The sequence below is a fragment of the Mesoplodon densirostris genome, chromosome 14 (genome assembly GCF_025265405.1).
Source record: "Mesoplodon densirostris isolate mMesDen1 chromosome 14, mMesDen1 primary haplotype, whole genome shotgun sequence".
Lineage (NCBI taxonomy): Eukaryota > Metazoa > Chordata > Mammalia > Artiodactyla > Ziphiidae > Mesoplodon > Mesoplodon densirostris.
The window spans coordinates 55484151-55498897 of record NC_082674.1 but is presented as its reverse complement, the minus strand read 5'-3'; the positions used below and the strand labels follow the sequence as shown (position 1 = coordinate 55498897).

The 14747-nt window shown below is 49.5% G+C and overlaps 1 protein-coding gene across 1 annotated transcript in view; it reads left to right on the top strand.

Moving 5' to 3' along the window:
• The first annotated feature begins 7115 nt into the window (after positions 1-7115).
• Positions 7116-14747, top strand: part of SPRED2 (sprouty related EVH1 domain containing 2) — a 131612-nt gene continuing 123980 nt past the window's right edge. Inside the window, exons 1-2 of the mRNA XM_060117533.1 lie at positions 7116-7179; positions 9772-10430. Coding sequence (XP_059973516.1) covers positions 10405-10430 — 26 coding nt within the window. The 5' untranslated portion in view covers positions 7116-7179; positions 9772-10404. The remainder of the gene's footprint in view (positions 7180-9771; positions 10431-14747) is intronic.

Below are 14747 nucleotides of genomic sequence, written 5' to 3'. Positions count from 1 at the left end.
TGGTCAGGGAACTAAGATCCCACAAGGCCCGCGGCGTGGCCTACATATATATATATATATATATATATATATATATATATATATATATACACACACACACACACACACACATATATATATCCGCCTGAGTAGTCTTTGGAAAGCCAAAAGCAAGTCTTCATTTTCTCCTTCATGAACGAGTTTCCACATCGATAAGCAACAGTGCGTCCTATCACCGTTACTAGAAATAAGCGCCAAGGGTGCATCTGGTATTATTCCAACAAAGGCACGTTAGTTATGGAATTTGGACTTTGAGTTCCTGAGGTACGGTTCTGGCTGTGACCCTGACTATCTGTGTCATCTTAACGGAGTCACTTGGCTTATCTGGTCCCCAGTTTCCTCATCTTAAAACAGGTGGTCCTTTAATGTCCTTTGAACTCTAGTACTCCATGATTTTATATTACTGTTCAACTGGGGACCTTCCCAGCCCGTATCTGAAATCAGAAAGCTGGGCCAGCAACACACAAGAAGTCATCAGAAGGGCACTTTCTCTGATGCCATGGAGCAAAATGCACTTTTAGAGGGAAAGAAAGAAGGCAAACCATGGTGACTTGTCATTCATTTACTCAGTAAGTATTACAGGGCACCCACTATGTGTCAGAGTGACTCTCTATTCAGTAAGAGAGACAAAGACGTGGTCTCTGCTCTCGGTGAGCTTGGGAGGGAATACAGACGGGCAGATATCAAATTACAAAAGGTGTAAAGAGCCTTAGGACAGAAGAGGGTACACATGGGAGGAGCACCTAGCCCAACTAAGAGGAGGGGAGAGAAGCCTCCCTGGAGCAAAGCAAGTGATACCCAGCTGAGGCCTGGAAGAAGAGTACTTGGTTGCCCCTCCTGGCATCATGGGAAATTGCCTGGCCTGCTGGGCGTCTCATCCGACATTTTATCTTCTTCTCTTCTCTGACTTACTGTTTTTCTGGTCTTTTCTTCAAAGCCTTTGCCCAGCTGTCTGTATATCTGGGATGTGATGAGAGGACCACAGGGAAACTCTTGCAGCAAAACGGAAAGTTTCTATTTCAGATCTTTCCACCACCACTATTTCCATAATCACCATAATCACCTCCACCACGGTCACCACCCCATCACCGCTATTACCTTCACCTACCTCTCAACACCTCCACCATCATTTCCCCCATCAAAAGCACCACCTCTGCTACCATCAAAAAAGTATACAAGTAAGCCTTGCTTTAATTCCAAAATGATATATAAAATCTGAGTTCATATAATGAACAAATTAAGGGATGATTATTTGCTTTTCCAAATTATTCAATCTATAGCAATCTTAAATAGTTAAGTTTTCCTAGTGTTTTGTTTTTTTTTGTTTTTTGTTTTTTTTCTTTTTGCGGTATGCGGGCCTCTCACTGTTGTGGCCTCTCCCGTTGCGGAGCACAGGCTCCGGATGCGCAGGCCCAGCGGCCATGGCTCACGGGCCCAGCCGCTCCGCGGCATATGGGATCCTCCCAGACCGGGGCACGAACCCGTATCCCCTGCATCGGCAGGCGGACTCTTAACCACTGCGCCACCAGGGAGGCCCCCCTAGTGTTTTTTATATGTGGTTTTTTTTTTTTTTTTTTTTCTTTTTGCGGTACGCAGGCCTCTCACTGTTGTGGCCTCTCCTGTTGCGGAGCACAGGCTCCGGACGTGCAGGCCCAGCCGCTCCGCGGCATGTGGGATCTTCCGGGACCGGGGCACGAACCCGCATCCCCTGCATCAGCAGGCGGACTCCCAACCACTGCGCCACCAGGGAAGCCCTGTGCTTTGTTTTTTTTTAACAAACATTTCAATTGCCTAGATCTCTTTAGGAATATACCTATTTTAAGGAGTAAGGCATACCAGAGACAGGATTTTCATGCTAAGAAAAAAGGGAAAGCATAATAATTTTGAAGCGTCTCTTTCTTTATTCACTAAATTACTGAGAAGAGTTTTATAGCATGAACAAATCTATTAAACATTAAGCAGTTTTAGTTACTTTGGCCATAAATTAGTGACTGTAAAGGCAGAAGTTAATTCTATCAATAGTACTCCTATACATAAATAGTATACCTATATATAAATATATAATACTTATATTAAAATATATGATATACGTATATGCTTAGAGTATATTTTCTAATATATTTATCATGTATTTGTATAAATAAATATACAGCACTTATATATGTGATCAATGTATATTATTACAAGTATCCTTCTCTAATTGTGAAATTTGAAGTAGACTATAAAAATGGTTACAAATTCCTCTCATCCTTGTATGTACATCCCTTGCCATGAGACTCTCCTCTTCTAGTCAAGAAGGAGAGTCTCATTCCCTGCTTCTTGACTTTTGACTCTGGGTTGGCTATGTGACTTCTCTGGCTAATGAGGTAGTATAAACAAATGTGATGCAAGCAGAGGCTTGAAAAATGCATATACTTTGGGGTTTGCCCTCTTGCTGATCTGGGAACCTTGCCACCACTGCCATGTGATCTAATCTGGGCAGGTCTGTTGGAAGATAACAGATCACATGGAGCAGAGATGAGCTAGTCCAGCTTAGGCTAGACCAGTCAGCCTGCCAATCACCAGATACACAAGAGACCATCCTAGATCATCCAGCCCCAGCTGAGCTGGCCGAGGCCAGAACAGTCACCTGGTCTAAAGACCAGACACTCATGAGAGATAATAAAATGTTTATTGTTTTAAGCCACAAAATTTTGTGTTTTCTTTTGTTTGTTTGTTTGTTTGTTGGCCACACAGCATGTGGGATCTTAGTTCCTTGACCAAGGATCAGACCTGAGCCCCCTGCAGTTGAAGCACAGAGTCTTTACCACTGGACTGCCAGGGAAGTCCCTTGTGGTGGTTTGTTATACAGCAAAAGCTAACTGATACAGGGACCATATCTTACTGAGTTTTGTTTTCCTCTTTTCCTTTTACGCATTCCAAAAAGCTTGGGTAAAACGTTTGGTTGCCACAAACATATGATCTTTAATTTTCTTCCAATTCTAAAAGTTCATATTCTTATATTATTAAGCATCCTTTCTCAGTTATGAGCTTTACAGAAGAAAGGGGCTGGGGAATAAAGGTAGTAAAAATGAGGCATGAGGGCTCCCCTGGTGGCACAGTGGTTGAGAGTCCTCCTGCCGATGCAGGGGACACGGGTTCGTGCCTCAGTCCGGGAAGATCCCACATGCCGCGGAGCGGCTAGGCCCGTGAGCCGTGGCCGCTGAGCCTGCGCGTCCGGAGCCTGTGCTCCACAACGGGAGAGGCCACAACAGTGAGAGGCCCGCGTACCGCAAAAAAAAAAAAAAAAAAAAATTGAGGCATGATATTAAGAGTGAGAAGGGAGCTGGAGATGTGAAATAAGGTGGTGACAATGGGATGCTAAGGCCAAAAAGAGAGGTTGGTACAACTCATAAAATGATGACTAACTTCCTGGGAGAAATTTGTTCTATCAAATCAGAATCGCTATGAAATTCCCTGGCACTGACCCCAGATGTCCCTATGTTAAATTGCAAACAGCAAACATACATTCTAAAATTCCCTTATGTTCCATTCCTTAGTTCCTCTCAATCTTTTTCACTATCCTAAATATGGCTTTCTGTTTTGGTAGTTAGAATTTTTTTGGCTATAAGTGACAGAAGCCCAACTTGATCTAAAAAGTCCAGATCATCCTCAAGCTTCAGGCAGGGTTGAATCCAGTTGCTCAACTGATGTCCTCAGGGAACTGTCCCTCCATCTCCATCTCTAGGTTCTGCTTTCCTATGTTCTGGCCTCCCTGTATCCCTCAATCCCTGACCTATTTTGTGGGTCTCAGAGTTGAGTGGTAGCAACTGTCTATTGGTGATCAAGCCCTCCTCCTGTTACCCTAATCATGTCAAAGGCACTAAGATCCATCCAATTTCCCAAGTCAAAAACTTGGAAGTTATCCCAGACCTCTCCATTAGTCTCCGTATCTAATAGATCATAAAGCCAAGTCATTTCCATCCCATCTGTGTCTTTGGAATTAGTTTTCCCTCTCCACGGCCAATGCCACTGTGCTTTGTCATGCATTGTTATTTCTGTCGTGGAAGAAAATTTCTCTCTAACCAGTCTTTGCTTTGCTTCCTGCAAACCATCCTCCGTGCCTGGAGTAATCTATTAATAATGTAAATCTGAGTCTAGCATTCCCTGCTTAAAATGGTTATGTAACTTATATAAGCTGCTCCATAAATTTAGGGTACAAACATGATCCCATTTGGGGAGTTTTCCAGTGGATCACTTGAACCTCACCTGCCCTGTTGGCAGAGATCTTAGGTTGAGTTCCCCAGAAACACAGCCTGAGCTGGGGATAAGCGTTGTTATTTTAGGGGCCTCATTGCTTCCCTGCCACTGGGCTATGACTGAGCCCATTCTAAACCACCCTGTTTGGCCTAATTTATAATAGAGAGTCTTGGGGTAGGAGACTGAAGATTGGTGTCTTTCCTCCCAAGAGACCAGAGGCTCCTCATTTAAAATGCTGTGTACCTAGTGCCAAGCTCTGCCTACCTGGGGTCTCAGAGTGGGGCCATGATCCAGTCATAAAGGATTCTTTTATGTCTGAGGTCAAAAACTCAAATGCCTACAGGAGCCAGAAGCCCGACAGACTCGGCAGCAACCACTCTGCTACGATCAACTGTTACCAAGCAAGAATTTGGCACTCACCATCCTCACATCTTTGGAGTTTTTTCAGGAGGGGCCAAAAACCTTGATTTTTATGTGAAATACTCTGATTTCAAACTGTTAGCTTGATTTCTTTAAAAAAGCAGGCAAAACAAAATTTATCTGGGGCCTTATCTGACCCAGGGGCTATCAGTTTGCAAACCCCCAAACAATAGATGCCCACTTACCTTATATTTGCATAACTATAGGGGCCCCTGCAAAGAGCTGGGACTGGACAAAGCTCAGCTGTGAACCTGCTGCACAAGGTTCCAAGACTTCAAGAGAGTCTAACCTCCTTTAGCATGCATGGTCTCTGCTGCCTCCCTGACGTGCCCTTCTCCTTGGCCTCTCTGTTACCCTGGCTCCCCACACTGTCACACCTTAGGGCCTTTGGGTCAGTTATCTCTGCCCTCTCACCTTCCTTCAAGATCTGGCTCCAACACCCCTTCCTCTGGGCAGCCTTCCTTTCCCTGACCTCTGCTTTTTCTCCTGCTTACCCCATGTTTTAGAGCAGTTATGCCATTGTCCTAATGCTTTCTTTATGGGACTGTTGCCCCACCTGACTGAAACCCTAGAGGGCAGGAGGTTCATTGACCACTGTATCCCCATAGCCTCACAAAGCACCTGGCACTTTAAATGCAGGTTGGAGGAATGGGCCTCCCGTTTGAAAAATAATGACCAGACCACTGCCTTTCACATGCCAGAAATACATTTATGAAGAACCAGTCATTTTATTTTGAGAAAATAAGTTGAAACTTGGTGTTTAAGAGAAGGGGTAAAAACCCCCTCTGCATACTGTCATCTTTAAAATGACTCCATATTTGTGAAATACAGTTGGAAAGAATAAGTTTTTATATTTCCTCATCTTTGGACATAGCTGAAGCTTCTAAGAAGAGTTCTAGAACAAGAGAATGGCTAAACACCCGTTGCACTGCTTTTCTCCCAGACCTCAAATGTCCCCAGGGCTTTTACAGCCGGGGATGTTTGCTGCCTCCGAGGGGAAAGGGAACCAGCTCCTCCGAATGAAACAGCACTTCTACAGAGGCGAGGCCTTCTGAGGGAGCGCAAGCAGCCACAGCCGAAAGGACCCTTTGCATAATCTACTCATAAATTGAGGCTGTAGAGTTGTAAACTGAAACTCCAGGGGCAAACCCTAAGCGGTTATTACGTTTTCTCAACGAGAAGGTTGCCCAGTCCTGTCAATCATCTCTTGCTCCCTCTCTCTCCCGGATGCGAGCGCGCGCGCGCGCGCGCACACACACACACACACACACACACACACACACACACACACACGAGGTTCGGTGGACCGCTGCCCTGACCCTTGACTTTGAGCCTCTCTCCTACCTGAAGTAGGGATTTCAGGAAGCAGCGAGGTTTCATTCATAATACATGAACTCAAGGGAGGAGGGAGGCAGGGACAAGAGCCTTTCATCTCTGCTATTTAAAATCCCAGCCTTACAGCTGAAAGGGAAAATGACCCGGGAGCCAACGCCATCGGCGATGAAGTATTCACGATAACAGGACGCAGGAGAGCGTCAGCGGCCTGCCCGCCGGCTATATATACCGCGCCGATTATGCAATCGGGCTCCAGCCATTCATGCCCGGACTGGGACGCCGCGCGCCAAGGGTGGGGGTGGGGCATCATTCCCGGGTGCCGGGTCAGTTTCTAAGTTTGCATCATCCCCTTCATTACGAGAGAGCTTGGGTTTCCATTCCGGCCGGCGGGTCTGGGGGGAGGCAGCCAGGCTGCAAAGTCGCTTGGCACACCCTGGCACACACGACTGCTTATTTAAACAGAATAATAAAAGCACCCGGGCGCGGCCAAACTGAGCGCAGGGCTGGGCTCCCGGCAGGCCGGAAGGAACTGATAAAGCGGGAGCTAATGCTACCCGCTCCCTCCCGGGTCGGAAGTGTCCTCCGAGCGCCGGTCATTGAGAAATACCTAAGGGGCAGAATGGGGGTGAGGTGAGGACAGGCGGAACGCAGCTGCGCCCGCCTCGCGGGGCGGGGAGCGGGGGGCGCCGCGGCAGTAGGGGGGCTCCTGCGGGCCGCGGCCGGTCAGCGCAAACCTTAGGGCACAGTGGAGTCCTCCCCCAATCACCCCCTATCCCACGCCCCCACACCCCCGGGAGGAGAAGGGGACTGATTATCACCAGCCCACCCCGGGGAGATCTACACTCCCCGCCCTACCGGACCCCGACAGGCGAGAAGTGGGAGGACGCAGAGCGGGGGCGAAGGACAAGAAAGAGCAGATTGCTGAAAAGGAGAAAATGTCCGCTTCTCCCCGCGCCCTTGCGGGGCGGGAGGGGGCGGGGGCCGCGGCCGGCTTCCGACTTAAAGGAGACCTGCGGGTCTACTGAGCATGCCCGTCCGGCAGTCGCCGAGGGTCGCTCCGGTTCCGGGCTCCAGGCTTTCCAGGCGGCTGGCGAGGAGGATTCGGGAGGGAGTGCTCCCCGGCCCCGGACTCCGGTTGAGAGGCGGGTAGGTGGGGGTCCTGCTGGGGGCTCCGCTGGGTTAGCGTGAAGTTGTGAGCAGATCAATATTACTTTTGACTCTGTACGAGACACCCTTGGTTTGATCTGCCTGCCCCTTGTTTCGCTGGTTGTGTGGAAGAGACCGGGATGCGTGTATTTAGCTCTTTCAGCAATGTCATTAAATTAAAGCCCTGAATCCGTGATACCCTCTATTCTGGAAACAATCCAGTAGACTTTGATAACACCCTGATAGATCAAAAAACATCTAAGTTATTCGCCCACTACAGCCATTTATTTTTGGAGCTGCCGGAGTCACAGTTAGCAATTGATGGGGGGGGGGGACCAAGAGGTGACCTGCTAGGAACATTTTCATCAAAAGGCCCCTTTTGGGTAATGAAGAAGGCAGAGGAGAATTGCAAGGTTTTCTTTAGAGGAACACAGAGGACCAGGAGTGGTGGGGGGAGCATTTGGTAATCCCCTGTCTAGAGGGAAGAAATGGTTGCCATTAATCTCCTATTTGCAGAGTGCTTAACACAGTGCCTTCACTTTATATCCATTTAATCCTCCCAACGACTCTATGTTGTGGGAATTATCCTGACACTACAGACACTGAACCCGAGGCTCAGAGAACTTAAGGACCTTCTGGAGTCTGGCAGCAGGACAACCCATTTGGGACCTGGTTACTCCTGGACCTTGGAATGTTTTCTTTTGCTCCTCCAGCTGCCTGGTCCCTGGGTTGGGCCAGTCATTCACTGCTATTAGCAGGGAGCTGGATGAATGAGTTGTGATAACACAGAATCAGCTTGCTTACATGCAGAAACTAATAATCACCTCACCTGCCACCTTGCCATTTGAATACTCTGAAACTGGAGGGTGGCGCCGAAGAGATGCTCATTGGGTGGATAATTTTGACATGGACAAATGTCCATGTTCCTGGAAGTTCAGGAATGAATGAGTGGGAACTCTTTCAAACATTGTTGAGAAAAGCAACAATGGGCAAAGGTGAGAACTGGGGAGATGCCTTAGCTTTATGGGGATTTAGACAACAACGAGGTCTTGCTCTGTTCAGTGCTGTCTCATAGACCCTCAACGGCCTCAAAAACAGAAGGACAAGCATGGCCTTGTTATCTTTGTTTTATAAAGAAACTGAAGAATTGCTAAAAGCCTCACTCAGGGTCTCAGGGCTGCTAGGAGAAAACCAGAACCCAGGGTTTCCTCCCCGTCTAGTGCCCTTTTCACCACCACACATCAAGGGCGGGTGGAACCCAATCCGTGTCCACCAAGATCATGGTTATCGTAAACACGAAGCCTAGGGTAAACCACTAGCTCTTCCTTGACTCAAGGTGAAATTCTATCTTCGGAGTACTTGTGGCTGTCCAAATGCATACATGTACACTTTAGGTATACTACATTTGAGGCATATAATCTTCTCTTAATTTGTTCAGTGGTTGCTATTAAGTTAAAAATCTCTGTGTAGTGTCTTAGCACATTCAGGAGGATAGAAAAGTACTGCACTGGGAGATCAGGAAGGGGCAGAGACTGCATCTCTTGCTCCCTAGCAAGACCCCAGAAGGAAATATCCAATAGCTATGGAATTTGTGGGACCCACTGCAGAGTAACAACGTGAAGACCCTTGTTCAAACACCATAAAGAATTTCAAGACTGCAACAGCAGAGCATCAAGCCAAGCAAAGATCCTGTTACAGTTGTCTAGGTTGCCTGCCCATTGCCTAGACAGTGCTGTTTTAGAAAGTGCAGGCCCATCCAGGCGCGTGGTCCCAGGCCAAGGCAGGAAAAATAATTTAAAAACAAAGGGGAGGTGGAGGGGGAGCAGGGCTCGAGGAGCTCTCCATCTCCCCATCTCACTGTGCCAAAGCCCAGGCAGCTGGCAACCTCTGGGCCAGGAATTGTAGCGTTCAAGGGCCTGGGACAAGGGCCATCCTCCACCAACTTGAGAGAGATTTACTGAATAATTTAAAAAACATATTTGGGTTTACCTTTTAACCTGGGAAAGTCTTTCATTTCTACTGGAATGCAAACGTTTCTGGGTTGTGTTGGATTACTTGTTTTCAATGTATAAATAATGATTCCTTAAAATTGCCCATTCCCCTACTGAGAAAAAAAAAAGATCATAAGATTCACGTGAAACTGAAAAGCCTCTGACATTCAGAATCTTGGCAAAGGCACCTGTGCCGCCCCCCACCCTCCCGCCCCAAGGTCGGGGATAGTTGGTCTTCAGATCGCGAGCACCCCTCCGGCCCTCCTCTGAACTCCTCGTCTTCCCCCTCCCCCCCCCACCCCAGTCCTCCGATTTTTAATCCAGGGGTTTCGAAGGAGGGAGGGAACCAACCGGGAGCCAGATGTGTGCGAGTTTGCGGCTGCCGCCTCCTCCCTCCTCTCGGGCATCTTAAAACCCGGAGCGCTAACGAAGGAGGATCCGGAGTTAGACGCGGCGCAAGTAACTCCGCTCCGGGGCTCCTCCGGGAGTGGAAGCCAGGAGGCAGGGGGGTGGGGAAGGAAGCCGGGCATGCTCAGTAGACGGAACAAAGTTTTTTTTTTTTTGTCCCTTTTTTTTTTTTTTTTTTTTCGGTCGCAAGTAGGAAGCTTTTTGCACTCCACCACCTCTGGCCGCTGGGAAGACGTCATCGCTTCCGCCCTACTTCCTCCTCCTGTTGGCGGCGGTGAGAATCCAATATGGAGTAAATCGGCGGAGTCAAGAGATGGGGCTCGTACCGGGCGCCCTGCACCGCCTTCCAGGCGCACCTCCCCCGACCGCCGAGCGCTCCCCGGAACCGTGATTGGCCCGGTTCTCCGGGGACAACCCCGGACCAAGCCCCCACCCTCGGCCGGCCCTCTCCTCCTGCTCTCAGCGGTCCCCGCCGCTCCACGGCGCGCTTGTTTTTCTCCTCCTCTCCCCCATCGCTGTCCCCTGCCCAAATCTCTCCTCTCCGCCCGCCCCCGAGACCCCGGAGCCCCCGCCCGCCTCGCCCCTCGGCGCTGCGGCGCTCACTCCCCCCCGAAGCTTGCCTGTGCACCCCTTCCCCCAGACCTCACCCCGCGCTCCGGTCGCCCTGCTTCCCCTTCTGCCTTCTGCGGCGTCCCCTTCATCTCTAGCAGCTCCCCCCAACCAAATCAGGCGATCTCCGGAGATGTGAAGAAGGGGGGTGAGCAGACAGGAAGATGAAGGGAGCAAAGCTGCCCGCCGCGGGACAGGCGTCTAGGTGAACAGGAAAATGACCGAAGAAACACACCCGGACGAGTAAGTTTGGCCGCGGGGTGGGACGAGGGTGCCCTGCAGGGGCAGCATGGGGGCCGGGGCTGAGGACGCGGGCGGGGACTCTGGTTGGGTGAACTTGGCGTGGGGTGCAGCGACTCGCTGGCCTGTGGGGTTTGGGACGCGAAATTTCCCGCTTGTTGAAGTGAGGAGGGGGCGAAAACTGCTGCGGGCCAGCGGGGGCGCGCCTTGGGTCGGCGGGCTGGTGGCCGCTGCGGGGGCCAAGGGCGCGCGGGTGACCTCGGGGCGGTCCCCGTTCCCTGTCCGGGGACTCACAAACACCCCTCCCGCCGAGATCCTCGGCGGCGGGAGCGGAAGACCTGACACCCCCGCTCCGGCTTCCCGGGGTCGGTGGGTTTTTACACGGTGACTTTGTGGCTCTCCCAACCGCCGCTCGCCCCGCGGTCCCTTCGGGAGCCCACTGGGGCCGAGGCTCCGCCATGTCGTTTTCCTGAATCGCTCTCATTTGCATACCACATTTTCATTCATAAAAAACACGGCGGAGCACAGGGAGGACTGGGCGCGGGCTGCGCTGGGGTCTGCGTGCGCCCGGGTCCCCGCGCGGGCCGGCGTGCTGGAGCCGCCCAGGGGTCCCGCGGCGCGTGTGAGTGTGTGTGCACGCGCCGGCGGGCCCAGCACAGGCGTTCCGCGGGGTCTGGGCTGCTCGCCGGGCGGAACAGAGGTCGTGCGGCGGGGGCGGGCGGGAGCGTGCGGGGCAGCGCGCTGCGGACACGTGTGTGTATGTATCTCTGTGTGTGTGTTTATCTGTGCGTGTGCGCGTGCACACGTGTGCGTGCCCGGCCCGCGGGCCCGAGGGGAACAATGCTCGGGGCGCTTCGCTGGAGGGTCTCTCCGGCGGACCCGCCGCCTCCCGCGGTACCCGTGTCTTTCTCCAGCCCCGGGCCAAGGTGCAGCTCCCTCCGGCTCCACGGTCGCCGAGTCCGGTTTGACTTTCTCCCACCCGCGCCCGAGGCGTTTCCGATCGCGGGTGCAATAGAATCAGGGCCGCCGGGCCCCGTGCCTGAGATCGTCGGCTTCGGGTCCGAGCGGTCACCGCACCGCGGCGGCCGCCCCTGCTCAGTGGCTGTGCCCGCCGCCAGCCACTTTTTTTTTTTTTTTTTTTTTTTGTGAATAAGACGGTCTCCTTTATTGTCACATGATATCCCTCCCCTCCTCCCCTGCACATTCATAAATCCGGAGCCTGCCTCGGCTCCTTTCATTCAGAGCTGCCATTAGCCAAGGTAGCGGCGGCGCCGGCTGGGTCTCTTTGGCCGGGGCGCAGAGAGCGGGTCTGCAGCCTCCGGGACTTGCCTGGAGGGAGGCCCCGCGCGTGTGTGCAGGGGCGTGGGGGCTGTGGGTAGCCCCCGCCCGAGGCCCCGGGTCTTTTGCCCCCGCGAGCATTGAGACCCGGGGCAGAGAGGGGAAGTGACTCAGGGCTGGCCGGCGTTGAGGGCTATGCAGCAGGTGACAGAATGCTGTGCTCTAAGAATCTACTCACTTTTTTTTTTTTAATGCCCCTTTATCCTTTGGCGTCTGCTGTCACCAGGCTGGGAGGGAGGGGGTGTTGGGAGGGTTGGTGTTTGGGAAAGGGAATTTCCTTTCTGTGGGTCCCCAGGGAGCTTTGACTGCAGTAACTCCTGGTCTGCCGGACGCGCGTCCGTAGCTGTAGAGGATCCCGCCTGGTGTGCGTGTCCGCTGCCCCACCACATCTACTGGTCTTTCTATTTTAGACCTTTTGCTTTGCCTTCATAGACTGTATCTTGAAATCGTAAAATGTTGCCCTTCTAGGGCTGAAATATGGGGCAGGGGGAGGAATATGCTGCTGTGCCTTGCCCCTTTTTGGAGTTGACTAATAAACAGGTATTTTTGTGGGTCCTTGTTTGTCCCTGCACACACAGCGGTAGCAGCAGGGAGGGACGGTTGCCATGCTCTGGGCTTGTTGGAGATTGGGTTCCTTGGCTCCATCCCTTGGGGATACTGGCCTGGCCGCTCCCTTTTCAGGGCAGCAGGTCGGCTGTACATCCTACCCCATCTGGTATCCAAAGCAAAGGGATTTCATGTGGAATCACCAGCAAGAAATAAATCTCTCTCTTCCAGGCTTTCTGAGCAGTTCAGCATGGAACCGGCTGCCCCCGCTGCTGTCAGAAGTCCAGTTGAGACAATGGGTATTTGAGGACAGGTTCTGGTTTCAGTTAGAGAATCAGAAAGCTGTGGCACCTTAGCCCACTGCAGAAGTGGCCTTCTCGGGATTTCTTTTAATGTAATGACCTTGTCATGAGACAAGAAATGCCTGGTAGGAAAACAGGCTGTTTGGGCTGTAAACTGCCATTTGTGGACTCTGTCCATTATATTGTTCAACGTTCTTATGTAATGATCCCTCTGAAAAAATTCCTTTTAAATGCTGGTGCCAGGAAGAAGGTTTCTCTCTGAGTTACAGAGCTAGCTGTGATTGCTTTTTTGGTTTTTTTTTTTTTTTTTTTTTTTGCTACCACTTTCTGGAAGCTCAGCTAAAATTTTTGCTTGATTATGGTAACCATATTAGCTTAGGTTTTCACTAGATTTATTTACTGCTCCTCTATGTTCATTACAGTCTCCTATTTTCTAATGGTTTTATGTTTGAGGTCCCTCAGATAATCTTTCGGAAGTAGACAAGGTGTGTTACTTATAAGGAAGTGACATCTAACTGGAGACTTGAGAGATATATTTGTGCCTTAGGTAAAATAGATTTTCCTGATAGTCCATATATATTTAAGGTTTTTATTACACAATACGGGTGTTTAAATACGTTACATTTAGCATCAGAATACAATAACTCAGTTTTGCAACTGGTAAAATCATGCTTAATTTAAAAAAATAATAAGTTTTGTCTTCTAATGTTCTTTTCCAGTTTAAAACTCCTCCCTAGGGAATTCCCTGGCAGTCTAGTTGTTAGGACTCTGTACTTTCACTGCTATGGGCCGGGCTCAGTCTCTGGTGGGGGAACTAAGATCCTCCAAGCTGTGCAGCATGGCCAAAAAAGAAAAGAAAAGAAAAATAAAAGTGCTCTCTAATAAATACATGCTCATAAATTCAGGAATGCTCTTTTCCCTGATGGTCCTAAACAACAGCTTCCATATAGAAAATATCCTGATCCTTTTTTGATCCCACTCCAGATAGAAATGCATGTTAAGATTGACAACTCCACAGATCTTCTTTTTAATAATTGAAAAATTAAAGAGCATCAATAAATTATTGAAAGTGGTCTTTTGTATACAGGGAGTGGAAAAATTTTTTAAATCATATGTATTCCGTCTGTATTCTTAAATCATTTGATCATGGTTATAAATGATTTGGAAATTTGCAGACAAAATGAAGAAACCCTTCTCAAGCAGGAGACACCTGGCTACCATTCAGCTTTCTATTTTGTTCGTGAACTCTTCTCTGCAACACACATCTTGCTGAGAATGGATTTGTAGCTCTGCCCTCGCTCATATTTTCCATAATGTTGGAAGATTTCCCATTTTTTTTTAAAAAGGCTTTAATATTTTTGCTGAACCATTTCAAAGAAATTAGACATTCGAACTCTCATATCCAATTACTTGAGCTTACTTTCCAAAAGATGAGCATACTATCCCATGAAACCACAATACCATGATCACACTTTACAAAATTAAGAATAATTCCCTGATGTCTTTAACTCTCAGTCTCAACTGACTGAAAAATGTCTTTCTAACTGGTTATTTCAGCCAAGGGCTGAAGATCCCGCTTTAAATGCATTTGTAACATATTCTTATGGCTCAAGGCTTAGCCATTTGGTCACTTTCTGATCTAAGGCAAGTCACTTATGTATCTCGCTTTGCTTTTATCTGAGTGAATAAAATGGGAATAAATATTACTGATTTCGTGGAGTTGCCGTGGGAATTAAATGAGCCAGCCTGTGTAAAGCTTGCAGCCCACACTAGGAATAACAGGTGTCTGGTGTCGTCTCTGTGCTGGGCACTGAGATAGGTTTCTTACAGGCTCACTTTCAAATAACTGTGTGAAGGAGGTGTTACCCCATTTAACTGATGAGGAAGCTGAAGAGAGCAAATATCTTTTATAGCACTTTACTAATTTAGTCTTCTCAACAATTCTATGCAGTAGATGGTTTTATTACCTGCATTTATAGGTGCAGAAATCAAGGCCCAGAGAGGTTAAGTAACCCCAGCAGCCTGGCTCAGGAAGGACTGTGTTTTTAAAGCACCATGAGGTACTGTCTCAGAAGGGGAGAGGGTGGTCAGCCTTAGTCATTCTGACTTCAGCGCTCACACTGTTTCTGACAGT